The sequence below is a fragment of the Podarcis muralis genome, chromosome 6 (assembly GCF_964188315.1).
Source record: "Podarcis muralis chromosome 6, rPodMur119.hap1.1, whole genome shotgun sequence".
Classification (NCBI taxonomy): domain Eukaryota; kingdom Metazoa; phylum Chordata; class Lepidosauria; order Squamata; family Lacertidae; genus Podarcis; species Podarcis muralis.
The window spans coordinates 86,375,390-86,393,120 of record NC_135660.1 but is presented as its reverse complement, the minus strand read 5'-3'; the positions used below and the strand labels follow the sequence as shown (position 1 = coordinate 86,393,120).

The window sequence follows — 17,731 nt, the reverse complement described above, 5'->3', positions numbered from 1 at the left end:
TAAGAAATTGTTTCTCAGTTAAAAGACAAAGCTTCCTTTCCCAGAACAATTTGTCTCTTGAACTGACAGCCACCCACTCCTGCTATTGACCCAACCCAACTTGGTCAGTTGCATATTTCCAGCTGTACTTAAGGCACATGTTCCTGCCAATCATCCTGGACACAGGGAAAATCAAGAGAATGCCCAGGAGGACAGGGGGGCAGGGAGAGAGAAATAGTTGTGCTTTTCATTCAGGCTTCCTTTGCTGTTCACCTTTAGCAGGAAAGAGAGAGAAAAGCCTTCCTTTTTATCGTTGTCTGCATTGGATTGGATTTCAAATTGTTTCCACATAAAAAGTGTTACGATTTTTTTTTAATATCGTAATAATTGTTTTATATATGTGAAATTGTTTCTATTGCTGATGTTTTATTGTAACACTGCTTCAAGATCATTTATGGGAAGCAACCCATAAATGGAATTAAATAAAGAAATAAAATTTATTTGGGAAGCAGTTGTGTGATTTCAGAAGCCTTTCATCAAATAGTGGCCTAATACCAAGACCTGAAGAACACAATACATTAAATGTGCCATTGGAAAACTAACTAGCTGCTCTTGCAAATACTAATCCCTTACAGCTTTTGAGTTTCAAGAGGCTCAAAGTCAAGTGCTGTTATCTTTTCAGATGTGGACTAAAGCTGGGGAAGAAGGGCCCAAAATGGAACTTTCTATGGAAATTCTCCCTTCCTGTATGAGAGGATTCCCCTGAATCAGATTGATCTGAATCAGAGAGATCAACCAAGAGGTTAAAACACCACTTGGCCTATGCCTGGAGGACTTGGGATGGCCTGAAAACCTGCAGGGACAAGAATGGGACACCCAGGACTCCACCATGCCCAATTCAAGGTGCTGGTCTAACAAGCCCTTAAACAACTCAGGGAAGGGCCATAACTCAGTAGATCATCAAAGTTTGTATGCAGAAGATCCTGGGTTCAACCACAGGCATCTCCAGTTAGATCCTGGGAGAGATTCCTTGTCAGAAACCCTGGAGAGCTGCTGCCAGTCGGAGTAAAAAATGCTGAACTAGATGGACCATCGTATAAGGCAGCTTCTTCTGTTTCAGGGCCCAAGCATCTGCAGGAGTGGCACCTCCAATACCAGCCAACTGGATCCTTAAAATTGGGTAGGGCACTCCTCATAGCCCCAAGGATTCATGGTGACCAGACTCATAGAAAACTCTTTTGCAAATTTCCCACTGGAAATGTGTCTGTCCCCTTCATTATTGGGATTTAGACATCAACTAAATACATTTGTTTACCCAGGTCTTTATAATCTGTTAAGTTAATGTTTGCCTTGAACAGCAGTGCATGGGTTGTGTTTTTAATTACTGTCAAGTTATGTTTTAGTTTTGCTTTTGTTTTAATTACTGATATAATTTTGTTGCTTAACCTTTTCTTGTACATCGTCTGAGGAGGGTGATTCTTAAGCTCAATAAATAAAAGTTTTGGTTTTTTTAAGTGGGCATTCAAACCAATACCAGGAAGAGACAAATCAGACCGATGCAAAGACCAAAAGGTAGAAGGAACACACAATAATCATAGGAACCACACATCTTTCTGGGCCTCTAGCACCAATTCCAAGCTGCTTCACCACCTTACAGTACCAAACTCCATGCTGTTACTACCTTGTCACTACCAGAGCTCAACAACAGCAAAAAGTGGCCACACTCTTCTGAGGCCTTATCAGGTAGAAATGGCAATTGAGGGGCAAATCAAAAAGTAGAGATGGACAGATTAGTCTATTTCTAGACTGTGTCCGTGTTCAGCCATAAGCCCATTCTTTCCCATTTCTGCATCATTCTGCAAACTTTCACCCACAAAAAATCATATTTTAATACACATTTAACCTAAAATATGCATTTTGAATGCATTTTAATATAAAATAAATGTTTGTCCACATTTAAATATCTATTTTAATACATTCTTTTGAGCTGATTAACTATACCTAACATTTGGAAAAGTGGAAAAACCAAAGGAAAACAGCATTGCAATCCACATATTAGGTCAGCTCACTTAAAAATAAGAGCTGAACAAAAATGATCAAAGATCACCTCAAAGCACTTACTCAGCACTCTCTGCTTAGTTCCTAAAAGATTGGTAGAGACAAGCCAAAGGGCAGGAAAAGAAAACCAGGCTTTCTGCTCTTCCACTGGGTTTTTTTAAACTGCCTCAAAGCAACAATAAAGCATCTACTGCTGAGGCAGTGGAACACCTGAGGACTGAGACTGCTGAAAGAGAGCCTTCAGAAAGATATTTGGAATAGTCTGCTTCCTACTGGTCAAGACAGAGCATTACCCATTGCAGAAAATGCACTTAATTGGCTCTAGTAACAGAGAGATGTAACATTATCACATATTTCTTCTGAACTAAACCCCAAATGTTTTTGTATTTATAAAACCTATAAACAGAATCTAGATAATTTATAACCTGTCAGGATTTTGACCATGCTTAACACCTCTTGCCTTATTTTTTAAGTTTCAGTTTTTTGGACCACAGGACCAGTTTTTATATTCAGAAAAATAAGAGATTGAAACCAAAGTTATTTGCTCTTCCTTTTCACACATAAAAGAGTAAGTCTGTTGCTAATGTGATTGTGCTGCAGAAATGCTGCACAAGAATGACTTCTGGGTGGAACTGGGTCCAAGGAACAAATGCCCTGGAGAGTTTATATTACAAGGCAGCAGCAAGCATTTCTGTTCCAGCAAAAACTACTTCACTTCTGAAGTGAACAGGCCTGGCAAACTAACATGCTTGCCTTGTCCAAGCACAGCCATGCATACTAACGGTTTTAGCAGAACACTTGGACGCAAAGCCTTCAAACACACATTGCAGGCAGGCACTCTGAGGGGGTGAACAGTGCCTTCCAATAATTTCTCTTAATTCCTTCTTCATTCCCTCACACAAGCACATTGCAATTTCAGTAGTTGTGATCTAAAGATTCACTTTTTAAAATTTATGTTTTTAATTTGTATCCCACTTGTTGGTCCTCTGTGGCCTTGCAGTTAGAATTAAAATGGAAATATGACACATTGGAAATGGAAAGATGAAGTTTTTTGTTCCAAATCTGAAGTCTGCCTCTCTCATGTTCACTTATATGATTGAAATCTGGCCTCTGGCACAGACTGTTTCAGCCTGTGTCCTGACCCTTTTTCCAGCCAAAGTCTTGCTTGTGGCTGTGCCAACAATGTATTTGGGTCTCAAGATGCTGCTTGTGAATGCCAGGTCAGTCCATATTAAGATCTCCCTCACCCACAATTTAATCAGGGTTAAGGATGCCGACCTGGCATATACAATCAAGACCTGGGTGAGGAGCAAGTCAGGGGGTTAGTTTCTCCCAGCTATGCCCACCTTGGTACTTGGTCCAGCGCAGGAGTAGACACCAAAGCACCTGATCTGCATGGCATACCTAGTATGTCTTGCCTTTTAAAAATATTTGCTGCCCATGCTCTACACAATGGCGAGTACTTTGAGCTCACAACAGATAACAGCACACTTTTTATTCACTATTTTATTAAAATATTACTAATACCCCACCATTCACCCCTAGTCCACTACAGGATTTGTAAGGTCATTCTCACCTAATTGAGGCTCACTAATTGCCACAGTGATTCAGAGTCAACATTAATATTATCTTCCTCTGTTTACTTTCTCCTGCCCAAAGGCTAAATAATTAAGGATTGGTGCAAAATGAAATGCAAAGGTCACTAAATCTTTAACCATTTGGGTCTGAAGAAGTTACAGGTATGTCAGCTTAAAAAAGAAATGCTTTTGTATACATTTTCATTCCCAGTCTTTCCTTAGATTGCATAGGCTGGCTACTCAGCGACTGCCCATTATTTCAAGCATTCTGCAGCTCAGCCTTGTCATTGGAAAAGAGATATGCAGCTGAGTCCAAATGAGTCTGGTAGGATAGTTCTCTCTCTCTCTCTCTCTCTCTCTCTCTCTCTCTCTCTTACACACACACTCACAGGTTTTGTGGGAAGGAAGACGGACTGCTCTTTTTACCTAGGGAACCTGTGGACCTGCAGGTGTTGTTCAACTCACAACTCTCATCATCCGCAGCCAGGATGGCCAATGGTCAGGGATGATGGGAACCACAGTACAGTGACATGTGGAGGGTAAAGGGTTAAGAAGTGTTGCCCCAAAGACTGGTCATTCATTTCCGATTGCAAATAAATTGACCAAAGACAAACAGTAAATAGGTGCCAGTTTGGACAAGAAGAATTATGCCTTTCTTTGGACAATTAAAATCTGTGAAAGGGCACTAGCCATGACAAGCTCCTATGTAAGTGTGAACATGATCTTACTTTATGTTCTTTCATAATCCCAAATATTTTCCCACATAGACTTTTTAATTTAAAAAAGGAAAGTTTTTAAGCCAAGTAAGTTCTTTGATTTAAAGAAAGTTTTCTTCTTTTTTCAAAATTTGTATTATGTATCAATAGGAAGGTTACTTATGTTTCTAAACCAATCTGCAAGTAGCCAATGTGAGATATCACTCAACTATTGTTTTATTGGCCACCACATCATCCTGCACCAAAAATTAAAGGAAACAGTGTTAGATAGACATGGTTTAAAAAAGAGCAAGGATAGGGCTAAAAGGTGTTCTCTACTTGCACCTTCACTTTGTACAGGTAAGAAACTAAAGCCAAGATAAAAACAAAAATCCAAAGCCACAAGGTATTGAATCTATGGGTGAGTTAGGATACTCACACTGTATTCCTAGGCTAGGTTGGCTCTATGGTATACCTTCTTTCCCAAATCAGGGCACCCCATACATCATTCCTAAACAGTTAAATAAGCAAAGACTCCAAGGAGAACAAAGGTACTCTACTGCAACATGCCTAACATTTACATTGCCCCTCTCTGCTCATTAAACAGATTTTGTTTAAATAATGAACAAACTGTATTACAGACTCCAATGAGAATTCCAAAATTATAAGTCAACTGATAAAGCTCAGAGGAGATGGAAGAGAACGGGAGGGAGAGAAGAGCAATATTGACTAATATAAAGGGCGCAGCTTGAGAAAGGATATTCCTGCCACACCTGATCAAACATAGTCCACAGAGGGGAGAAGGAAAGAGGAACACGAGAAGAAATGAGACAAGGCAGTTGGAAATTTGCATCCAGCACAGATTAAAACAAACTCAGTAGGGACTGAGGAAATACAGAATATATATTACTATAAATGCAAAACTGTTCTAAAAGCTAACTCAAATGTCAAAGATTACTGCTTGAATAAATTTGAATATGAAAGTCATTGCTTCTGTAACTTAATGAAGAAATGTTCAAACCGAATTCAAGTAAGAGCTGAACTCTGCCCCTGTGTTGCCTCTTGAAAGTGGAGGTCTCTGACGATAGCACAACATGCCATCAGGGCCCACCAATACCCTGCCTAGGATCAAGTCTGTTCCCAAGAACACCTAGGAAGGATTTCCAGTCAGTGCTACATGACAGAATTAACCTACACACAGGAGACATGAAGGCTGGCATGGTCTTTTCACAAGTGATATGAATATCAGGAAACTTACCTACTGATTCCACAAATGCACATTAGTCCAATGTATGCATCATGGCAGAAATTCTAAACCAAAATTCTGAGTATTTTCCTAGCACAAAGTATGAAAGAATCATCTAGATTTTAATCAGGAGATTTGTGAAGAAAATATTTTATCATCCCTCAGCCCCAAACCATACAGCTGGCGCACACACACACACACAACAACCAGCCCCCTCTAATCTTCTTGCATCACTTTCCTCCTATGTGCTTGTATGTCATTAGTTTGGCTATTGTCACATCCACAACTGAAGACGGAAGAAAGCATGGTCAGGGAAATGGAGGGCAAGACACTCTGTTGCTAACCAATGAAAATCAAGTGCCAAAACATTCTGCTCCAATTTTATTTTACAAATTCAAATGAATTTGCACAGCTAAACTTTAGGTATCTAGGGTGTAGGGTTGTGGGGAGCGCTATGCTTATTCAGCAAATGTGGAAAGGTATTCTGTACCACATGGGAGGCTGTAGCCCCTATCAGCTTAAAAGCAAGTGCAATCCTAACAGCCACCTCATAAGGTAGGTCAGCATTATCTCCCAATGGCATACCAGGAGGAGAGAATGAAGCATTTATTGCCTGTCCAATGCCATTGATGCATTCATGCATGAGTTAAGATTTAAACTTGGTACATTACTGAGGCAAGAACTCACATGCCATTCCCAACAAAATAGCATAAAGGGTAGTGTCTAATTAGTTTGGTTTAGTAATTTATACCCTACTTTTCCGTATACAAAATAGTCACGGTGGCTCACAATAGATTAAACAATACTATTACAAAGAAACACAACAAAGTGGATCAAACAAAAGCAGATCTCAAGAGGCACAAAGTTAGACACTTTCTGAAAGGACACATATATGAATGTATAAGAATGTAGAACAAACTTGCTAGGTTAGGTTGGAAGCACAAGAGACAGGGTCTTCTCAATGATGGCACCACAGCTCTAAAGCTCCCTACTCAATGAAGTGCATTTGAGCCCAGCAGTGCAGGATCTTAAAAAAACATACATCTTCCAAGCTACATTTCATTATTTTTGGCTATGTGATTATGAGCTGTTTTGCACTTTTAAATCATAAAACTTTGACAGACCTACAAAGCCTAGATGCTCTTTCATTATAATACCACCTAATATGTCTCCCTTCATTTATGTACTGACCCTATTATGTACACTGCACTGTGAAGGCATGATTTGAAAGTCAACCTAGATTCCGCAGTCTTGGTGCCAGCTGTGAATGCAATGCTGTCCATATCCCTATTTAAAAAAACAATAAATCTGTCCCTGCAGAATTTAGGTATGTGCGTTGATCCTCTACATACCCAATATTAACTTAAAAAACAACAACAGCTTACCAGTTATGTTATTCAGCACTTCTTTCAAAACACTGAAGCTGTGCAAAAGAGGATCACGGTCTTCATCCTAAACACATGAAAAGGTTGTTACTAAGTAGGAACTGGACTAAGTTAAAACTTCCTCACTAAGAGGGAGAAAATATTTATATCATCTTTCAATAAGCACTTAAACAGATCATTATTCAAAGAAGCCCCAAGGTCTCGCCCGGTCATGTGCAAGAGGGGGGAAACAGGGGCTCACTCAGCTGGGGGGCAGCAGCCTTCCCGCTTCCCAGCTGAGACATGCAAACAAGCTGCGTTGTCCCCAGTCCGCCAGGCACTGGGGTGAAAGTGTCTCAGCTCCCACAGTGAGAGCTGCAACAGTTGGCTGAGGCCAATGCAGCTAGTTATTTCAACCTCATGGTGTATCGCCAGATTGCGATGTTTGGCTGGTGATGCATCACAATGTTGAAAACCTGACATCACCCAGCCCTACTAGTAGTACATGGTCATTGACTGCTGGGAATGAGTGTTTCAGCATGTTGCCTCGTGCTCCGGCCAGCTTGCTAGCCCACCACCTGTTGTGCCAGTTCAACAGTAGCAGCACCGGCATGCCACCCCATTCCCACCAAGCTGATAATCCAGCTCGATTGCATTGTGCAAAATGGGTGTTAGGAGGAAGGTCACAGAGGTAGCATGCAGTTCCTTTGCCAAAAGGATTTCAGCTGCTATACACAATGCATCTATATCCAGGTCAGCAGGGGTGTGGGTGGGTATGCAGAACAATCCTATGTAGGCCTGCTCAGAAGTCCCACTGGTTTCAGTGGGACTTACTCCTTGGTAAGCATGCATAGATTCACAGCAGCCTTAAGAAATGAATGGAATAAGCAGTATGAATGACTAAACACAGTTGTGAGTAACCTGTGGCCCACCTCCAGATGATGGAGTGTCATAGGTTTCCCTCCCTGTTGCCCTCTGGATGTTGCTGGACTACAATGCCCATCATACCTGACCACTGCCCATGCTGGCTGGGGCAGATGGGATCTGTAGTCTAACAACATACTCCTTATCCCTAGACTATCTCAAATGGGATGTTCATTTGAGTTTCACATTGGGCAGCAAAATGTACTGGAATTGCCAATTGCCACAGCAGAAGGTTATAAAGCTGGGGAGGAATTTGTATACTTTTATTATTTCTTTACAATATTCTCTGAACTTTACTTCATACTCAAAGGCACTTTGTCTTTAAATTGTTGTCTCTCAATTCTTAAACTGCTCCAATCAGAAGTTTAAAGCTTTGATCAGAAGTATTACATCACATGGGTGTGTGCATTTTTAAAGCTTTTGAGAGAAAGCATTTTAGACAGGCTCTGAAAGACAATGTTCAAGGCACCAGGATTTGAGAACAGAAAGTGACAACCCTTTATTCCAGTTCAAAGGTGTGGAAAGACTGTACCAACCCCTCCAACAACACAGAATTTAACAATCAATCCCGAAGGGGGTAGCGATACTGCCAGGAGGGTGTTTAGTGCTACAAGAGTCTACATGAAATAAAAAAAGACCTAAGGAGTCTGTGGGTCCTTAAAGACTAACACATTTGTTTCTACATAAACTTTTTGTAAGCAGGATCTTGTTTTATCAGATGCATGAACTATGCAAATAGTAGGGATTATATGAATGGGTGTATAAAAATGTAGCACCCATACTACGACTTTGCACAATTCTAGTGCTCAGAGAGCATCTTTGTGATCCTAACAACCCTGCAATTTAGTAAAGGTAAAGGTACCCCTGCCCGTACGGGCCAGTCTTGCCAGACTCTAGGGTTGTGCGCTCATCTCACTCTATAGGCCGGGAGCCAGCGCTGTCCGCAGACACTTCCGGGTCACGTGGCCAGCGTGACAAGCTGCATCTGGCGAGCCAGCGCAGCACACGGAACGCCATTTACCTTCCTGCTGGTAAGCGGTCCCTATTTATCTACTTGCACCCGGGGGTGCTTTCGAACTGCTAGGTTGGCAGGCGCTGGGACTGAACGACGGGAGCGCACCCCGCCGCGGGGATTCGAACCGCCGACCTTTCGATCGGCAAGTCCTAGGCGCTGAAGCTTTAACCCACAGCGCCACCCGCGTCCCTGCAATTTAGACCAGTATTATTATCCCAATATGTGGGTGCAGTAGAGTGGGCTCACAATATCCTGTTGGTACCCCGTCCCAGAGTTCAGCACTTTTCAGTCTCTTATACAATAGATGCCACACTCCAATTTATTTTGTTAACTAGATTTAGACAAGTGCCTATGCAAATGGAAGATCAAAGCTGCCCACAGCAACATATAGCAAATAACTATTTCAGTTTCTCATATATGTTTGATATTAGACAGATTCAAGATTCACTTCATGCAACACTCAGCAGCTTACCAAATGTGTATGAGTACTCCATCTTGCACTGCGTTTTATGGCTCCTACTACTGTATTGATTTCGCCTTGAATAATATAAATGTTCTTATCCACAATCCTGACAGACCTAGAATTGAGAAACTAAATTAGTACCCATTCAAATACAAAAAATAACATTATTATACCATACCAGGAAAAGAAATTTGAAAGTATGTCCCAGAATCTACTCTTTGGATGCCAAAAATGATAGAAATATTTCATGAAATGAGAAATAGTTAAATTATCTTGGTGCAGTCTGTTTTATATGTTTTTATTAATAGCTATTCCACCCTATCTTTTAGCTCACAGAGAGACCCCAAGGCAGCTCACAAATCAGGACACAACATTTTTATGTTAGCTTCTCAAGCCACTGAACCCATCAAACCAAAAGGTTTAATCAAAGTCAAGTCTTCCTTCCTTCTTTCACATGCTTTGGGGAAATGAGGGTCAGCATGTACAATAAATCTAGAGTTTCACTATTTCTTTTAAGATACTGTACAACTTTTAGCACTTCAAAAGCAATAAACTCTAAAAAGCCACTATAAACCTGGGGGAAAGGACTCATGACTTCACAGTCTAGACCCAGCAAACCACAGATTGTGCTAAGTAAACCACTACAGGAAAGATATGGGTTAGTACTTGGCATACAACTAATCGGGCAATCAACTGAGCACTGTAAAAAAAAAAAAAAAAAAAGAGTGAGTAAAGCCTGCCAGTGGTTAACAGCCCGGAAGCAAAGGATCAGAAATGCACACAGAAGTGAGGAACAATTCAAGTACAGTGGTACTTAATTCGTTCCTGAGGTCTGTTCTTAACCTGAAACTGTTCTTAACCTGAAGCACCACTTTAGCTAATGGGGCCTCCTGCTGCTGCCGCGCTGCCGGAGCACGATTTCTGTTCTCATCCTGAAGCAAAGCTCTTAACCTGAGGTACTATTTCTGGGTTAGCGGAGTCTGTAACCTGAAGCGTATGTAACCCGAGGTACCACTGTAGTACATCTGTGCAGCAGTGTAGTATTTGGAAAAGCACAGATATATCTATCAATCTGGGAAGCAGCCAAAAGCACACCCTGCCCATTAGACTAGACCTCCCTCCCCAATTTCTAGGGTACATTTCCATACCATTTGGTGGGCATCTCACTGATAAAGTCACAGAGATGGGCTACCATGGAAGAGGACGAAAGGAAAAAGGGGTAGAAGGCAGAAGATTGAGATAAGTAGAATGTGATGAATGGAACACTGCATGAGTGGTGTAGTGCCAACCACCTTGAAAGAGGCAGTGGTACACACCCTACTTTAAAAGCCCAATCTGGACCCTGAGATTCCTGATTACTGCTGCTGAACACAAATGCTCCCTTCAGGGACAAGGTGCTTGTGCAGGGGTGGGGTGGGGTGGGGTAATGGCCTAGCTTCAGAAACACTTGGAGGAAACCAATTATCTAGACCCATTTTAGACACGGTTCCAGACCAAGCTTTCAGACTGAACCAGCTTTAGTTGTTCTGATGGATGTCCTTTACTAGGAGACAGACAAAGGGAGAGTAACCCTATTACTCTAGCTGGATATTTCTGCAGATTTTGACAGCGTTGAACATGGTATTCTCCTGGGCCAACTCTATGAGATTGGACTTGTGGGTGCTGTGTTCCAATGCTTAGATTCCTATCTGCGGGACAAGATTCAGGGAATAACACTGGGTGTTACACAGGGAATAACACTGGGTGTAACACAGGGAATAACATACTTCACTGTCCAGACACCTGCACTCTCTAGGAACTATTCTGTCCTCAACACTATTTAACATCTAAATAAACTGTTGGGAGCACTCATCATGATCTTTGGGACACAGTGTCAGCAATCCCGAGCACTGCGTCTCTGTTATATCTAAATAAGACACAGCTTTGGTTTTGAACCAGTGTCGGGATGGAGTAATGAGCTGTATAACAGCAATAAACTGAAAATGAATCAGCAGCATTTGATATTTCTTTATCTACTACATTCTACAGTGGTACCTCGAGTTAAGTACTTAATTCGTTCCGGAGGTCCGCACTTAACCTGAAACTGTTCTTAACCTGAAGCACCACTTTAGCTAATGAGGTCTCCTGCTGCTGCCGTGCCGCCAGAGCACAATTTCTGTTCTCATCCTGAAGCAAAGTTCTTAACCTGAAGCACTATTTCTGGGTTAGTGGAGTCTGTAACCTGAAGCGTATGTAATCTGAAGCGTATGTAACCCGAGGTACCACTGTATAAGGAAACAAACAAGAGAGATCTGAGTTATCTACTCATTATATAAATTTTGACATCCTTATTCCAGGGTGAAAATAGGCCCTTGAGTGTTATACCATGAGAGAAGTCTTAGGACAGAGGATGAAATTAAAATAATTTCATTGTTTTGTTCATTATTCCAGTCAAATCCAATAGTATTTTTATGTATATGCCCTCAATGCAGCTTGCATAAAATGTAGTTAAAACACAATTAAAACCAACCTAAAATAAAATTAAAATCAAGGAACTGGCAAGTTTTTGGATATTTACTATTCCTAAGATCTTGTAGAGAGGCCTATATCTGGGCTGCCCTAGTCATGGAGGCACAATTGTTTGTGGCAAGAGAAAGGGCCTTCTAGATTATGGAACACATGAGGTCTAGTTGGTCCCCTCCCTTGCCATTTCTGCCAATTAGTAAAAACCTTTCTCCGCCGGCAAGCTTTCATCTTGCTGGGCAGATGACACATTGTGGACCTTGTTTAGGGTTTTTATCTACTACACTGTTTTCCATTTTCACATTGTTTTATTCTTATATTGTTGATAGAATGATACTATCGTTGTAAGATGGAATTGTAAAATGAGCAATGTGAATGCACTGCAAAAAATAAAATACTGCATTTGTGGTGAATCCACAAGTGGCATGGGCAGCAGGAGTTACATTCAAGTATGATGTAAGTTGGAGGTACTGTGGAATTAAGCATACAGCAAACTCTGCTGAAGTGCACTAGTGCCTGCTCCCCAGTCTAGGAGACTTGAGACAAAACCACACCCAGTGTTTGTTAAGACTGGCATTCTCTCATACTTTAAGCTTTCCTTGTGGCACACTTGCAAAAAAGATTGGTCACTACTTTTGTAGCTCAAGGGCTCAACTCTTTCTGTCAAAAACACCTTTAAGAGGTCTATATATTATGACAGCTAACCCTTCTGCTTATCAGACAGAAATACACATTTGGGCAGTGCAGTCCATGTGTTCAGGTAATCCAGCATCTATCCCATATTGCATATATTCAACAGTCATAAGTAGTTGCAATTTCCTCTAAGCTGCAACTCTACGCAACTTCAAAAATCAAACATTACAACTACTCAACCTCCAACAAATCAGGTTTGAGGAAACTCTGTTCAAGTTAGATAGCCACACGGTAATGTATCAAAAAGTAATGAGGACAAGTTGAATCTAGTAGTCTTTGGAAAGATGGCAGAGCTGGCATGTTTGCGTGTTACATTGAATCTATCACCACCAACTCAAAAACGAAGAACACTATGTGGACACGAGGCATGTATACAGGCCCCAAATGCCAGTTCTGGGTACTTCCACATTCATAATGACACCCAGTTCTTTGACTTCCAGCAGACACTTTACAGATCTGTTCTTCCCCTATGTTCCAATAGCACTTACAGCCATATTTGAAGGTGTGTTTACAGCCATATTTGAAAGTGTGGAAATATATAAAGCATTGCCTTATGAGAACCAGCCCAGGCCCACCTAGGCCCACCTGGGCAAGCTGGGAAGGTCACTGAGTCAACATCCATACCCTCAACACCTAAGTCACTTGGAGTGTCAATGGCAAGGATGAGATGCAGTGTGCTCCCTGTCATTGAGAGATATTCCATCCACCTAAAGGCAAAATTGTGCTAGACATATGGCATCACTCCACCCAGGACTCCTCTGGAATACTCCGGGGTGATGGTAAGATCTCTGCATTCATGCAAAGGGCTAAGAAGACCAGAGATAACTCTAAACCCTAATGCTGCCTCCCATCCAAAAGTGCAAATCAGACTACCTGAGATACTGTCCCTCACCCCCAAATCCTCTGTACTTGACAAGCCTCATTCCTCTCACATTAAACTGCATGCCCCAGGCTGTTGGGTCTTCCCGGCACCTAGCACAAATTAAAATATGTTCACTTGCTTCACAGCACCCAATGAAATGCAGTGTGTGCCCAGACCCTAGCAGGCAGGGTTTTGCCTATCCCTCCCCAACCCTGAAGCTTGTCCCAAAATCAAGCCAATGGCCAGATCCTTAGGCAAGCAATGTTTTTATAGCCCTGCTGTCACAGATCTTTTAACCAGAGAAGCTGAGGGTACAGTCTCAGGCATTCTGCTTTGCAAAATGCACACTGCCTTCACCAGCAAAGGCCTTCATTGATGCTTTTTCGGGCACCCCAGCAACAGCAGCTGCACTGCCAAAACTGGGCTGGCTCACAAAGAGTCACCAAACACCTCAGCTCAGGTGCCCCAAGAGTGCGGGAGGATCTTATTCCCTCACGGGAACCTGCACAGGAGTCTGAGATCTTTGGGGGAAGACCCTTCTCTCAGTCCCGCCACCCTCAACAGTAACACTTGGTTGGGTCACGAGAGAGGGCCTTATCGGTGGTGGCGGCTCCCAGGAAACTTCAGAACTCCCTTCCTCCGGACCATCTTCCGCCTTGCTGTCCTCCCAACCAGCAGGTGAAGAAGACCTTTCTTACTCCAACAGGCCTTTGGGAACGCCTGCTTTTAATTAAAGGTGTCGGCGCTGCTCTTATTGTAATGACTGGTGCCGTGCTGATCTTATGGAGATTATTGGTTATGTCTCAAAACAGAGCTTAGATAGGTATGCAGTTTTCAATTCCATTGGGTCTCCAGCCATAGGAACCCACTCCCCGCCCTAAAAAAATAAAATATTTGAGGGGGCCGGGTCCCCACAAAGTTGATGTGCATTGCCATTCAAATAACGTGTGTGCACCGTGCCATGTGATCCATTATGTGGGGCGGGACTTACCCCCTACCCCCCCAATATTTTATTCAAGTTGGCACCCCTGTCTCCAGCAGCTGTTGGACTACAACTCCCAAAGTCCCTAGCTAGCAGGTCAGGGGGTGATGGGAGTTGCAGTCCAACAGGAGCTGAGGGCCCACGCTGCTTATTTCGATGCTTATTTTTTTCTTCTTTTATAGCGGTTCTTGTTTTTATCTGCAAGCCGCCTCGAGTCCCGTCAGGCGGGGTATAAGTAAATACAGAACCATAACAACCACAGTGATAATCTCGGCCGGAAGGTCAAGCGGTCCCTTGCTGCACTTTGCCTCGGCCCTGCCTGCCGAGACAGGGAAACCGCGGCCTTCGCGACCCGCCTGGGCCGGACACCACCTTCGGGCCCTTGCCGGCCCCCACACACGCAGGACAGGCCCCGCGGCCCAAACGCCCTCGACTCCCTCAGCAGGCAAAGCCCGACTGCGGGCCGGGCAGCTGGGAATGTCTGGCTGGCTCACTCACCCCTCCATCCAACCGGCATCCAAAATGGCGGCGCCTGAGGGCAGTTGCTGAGGCGTCGGAGGGCCTCTCGGCATTGCCGGGGAGCCGGACCGGCGGCGGCCCGCTCCGGAAAGCCCGCTAGTTCCGAGAAAGGCAGCCGCCCTGAGGAACGGCTGGAACCGGCTCCTCTCCCCTCTTCGCTTCTCTCTCACTGACGTGGAAACAAGGGCGCAGCCTAGCTTGCTGCGCGGTTTACTGCCGGGGACGGGGAGGGACCTCGGCCAATCGAAACCAGCACCTGAGGTGACAGGACACCCGCCGCCCAATGGGATCGGCTCGTTCCGAGGGAGGTTGGCGGGGGGGCGGGGAGGAGAAACCCTTCCGCCGCCGCCCCCTAGCGAGGAAGCCAATCAGGAGAAAGGCTTGGCGATATTGGCATCGCTAGTTGCCAATAGCTGTGTGGGAAAGAGAAAGGAAAGGAAAAGCCAACCCTCCGGATAGGTGAGCAGCCTCCCGGGAGAGAGAGAGAATCAAGTGTGATTGCACTGCAGAGCGAAGATTTGCTGTGCATTGTGGGGTGCAGCTTGTCATTTCTGGGCTGCGGGAGCGTGTGAATGGTCAAACGCGCAACTCATTGGTGTGGTGTTTTTGTGTGTGTGTTTGGATCTCTCCCAAAAATTACCACCCAAAAAACAAAATGCATCGCTGACTACTACATTTTTACCTTGTCACGTGTTAGTTGCACTGAATTTTATTCTTTATTACATAAAATTTATGCGCCGCTTGATTTGTGAAAAAATACAAACTAAAAGCGGATTAATAAAAACCTAAAACAATAAAAACAAGATAAATCATAGAATTGTAGACTTGGAAGATATCCAAGGGTCATCTAGTCCAACCCCTGCAACACAGAAATATGTACAACCTTACTCAAAAACATGAAAAATTTAAAATGATAAAACAGATGAACATTAGTGGAATAAAGAATTGCTCCTACCTGCACTGAAGCCTTCTAGGGAGACAATGATGCAACAGAAACCTTTTACAATACTTGTGGTGACTCGGAGGTTTTTAATCTGAAATCAAGCTACATATAAGATGGTTGGCGTCATGTTGACTTATTATGGAAATGTGTTCTGTATTAGTAATAGTAATGCTATTGCTACAACCTTGTCATGACCTTTGGATAGAACAATAAAACTATGAACTGAGGTGGGGGGAGTATCACGACAGTGCATATGTGCAGAGGACAAAATGGAAGCAGACCACATACAAAAGCAAGACTTTAACCACCTAGATATGTTGGGATCTACATATCTGATGGAATTTCTTATTCTGCATAGGCCTGCTTCTAGCCTAAAATCTTTAGATGAAGCATTTTTGATTGGGCTCCAGCCTGGGCAGGCTGAGGGTCAGTCAGATGCCTTGGCAATCCCAGCAGGTATATAAGAGGACGACCTGGCCTGGGCAGGACTTGGAAGATTTTTTCGTCTTGCGAAGCAACCCCATAGGGAAATTCGTTTTGCAAAGCGCCTCCAAAACGAAAAACCCTTTCGTCTAGCGCAGGGGTCTGCAACCTTTAAGACAAAAAGAGCCACTTGGACCAGTTTCCGAAGAAAAAAAAACTGGGAGCCGCAAAACTCGTCATTATAAAAATAACTTTTTTGTGACTTTTTTATTATTTCTTTGTTTGACCCCTCAGAATTACTCCTCCTCATAGAAATAAACATTAAATTAACAAGTTACCTTTTTTTGTTACCTTCACTCCCCTTCAAAACAGTGACCAGCGTACATGCCCCCTTTCAATGCAGTGACCAGCGTACATGCCCCTTACAATGTAGCGGGCGGGCGGGAAGGTGATGTCGGGACGGTGCATGACTAACGCACGCACCGCCCCCATGCGACGTCACAGCCAGTACAGCGCCCGCCACAGTGGGGAGTGTCGGGGCGCACAATGCGCCTCCTCCCCTCACTAGTATCCGCCCCGGAGCCGCGGCAAAGGTGTAAAAGAGCCACATGCGGCTCCAGAGCCGCGGGTTGCAGACCCCTGGTCTAGCGGGTTTTACGTCTTGCGAGGCGTTCGTCTTGCGGGGCACCACTGTACAAGTTTATGGCCATGCTGTAGTGTATTGCTTATGCAACTGTGAATAAAAGGTGGCTGGGCTCATTGTCTCGGGGTTTGGGGGGGAAGAGGTGACAAAACTGATTACCAATAAGTGCCCCCCCTTTATTTCCATAATGAGTCCTTGAGTCTTGTACTCTGAATGGTGACACCAGGGACTTAGAAGGTGCAGGACTTGTCAGTCCAACCCCTGCACAGTCTCACCAGGGCTGACCTTAAGGCAATTAGAGCAATAGGGCCAAATTGGGCCCCGTGGGCCGCTCCTAAGGGGGCCCCCACACCAGGGCAATCTAGATGGATTTTATTTGTAGTTATAAGATATAAAGTTTTGCAGACTTTGGCTGTGAACTGGGGCCCTACCAAAAAAAAAAAAAAAATTAAAGTTACACCCCACTGTTTCAAATTGGACCCACTGGCTAGCCCTGAGTCTAATAGTTGCTGGGCCTGAGTTGCCCTGCCTTTGCATGAAGTCTTGGGGTTACAATTTTGGGAGAGGGGAGACCGTGGCACTGGGGAGAAGACAGGCTGGTGAGGTCCCCTAGATTTAGAGTCCTGAGTTGCCCTGCCTTTGCATGAAGTCTTGGGTTTGCAATTTTGGGAGAGGGGAGACAGCCCGCTGGGGAGTGGGAGGGCTGGCGAGGCCCCCTAGACTTAGAGGCCCTAGGTTTCAGCCTACTTAGCCTATACAGTACATAAATCCGGCACTGGTCATCATGTTCACGGTTTAAAAGGTTGCCAGTCATGCCTGCATTTACCTCCGGTTTCCTAACTC

General features: G+C 43.7%; 1 protein-coding gene across 9 annotated transcripts in view; it reads right to left on the bottom strand.

Annotated features, from left to right (window-relative positions):
- GBF1 (golgi brefeldin A resistant guanine nucleotide exchange factor 1) overlaps positions 1 to 15,106 on the bottom strand; it is a 96,574-nt gene extending 81,468 nt beyond the window's left edge. For 7 of the 9 annotated variants that reach the window (XM_077930678.1, XM_077930679.1, XM_077930681.1 and 4 more), the window contains exons 1-3: positions 14,859 to 15,106; positions 9,331 to 9,436; positions 6,941 to 7,007 (exon numbers count right to left, since the gene is read on the bottom strand). In XM_077930678.1, coding sequence (XP_077786804.1) covers positions 6,941 to 7,007; positions 9,331 to 9,436; positions 14,859 to 14,932 — 247 coding nt within the window. In that variant the 5' untranslated portion in view covers positions 14,933 to 15,106. Of the gene's footprint in view, positions 1 to 6,940; positions 7,008 to 9,330; positions 9,437 to 14,858 lie in introns of those variants that run through there. The other 2 variants (XM_028729000.2, XM_077930683.1) reach the window with 2 other exon arrangements.
- Positions 15,107 to 17,731: the final 2,625 nt, after the last annotated feature.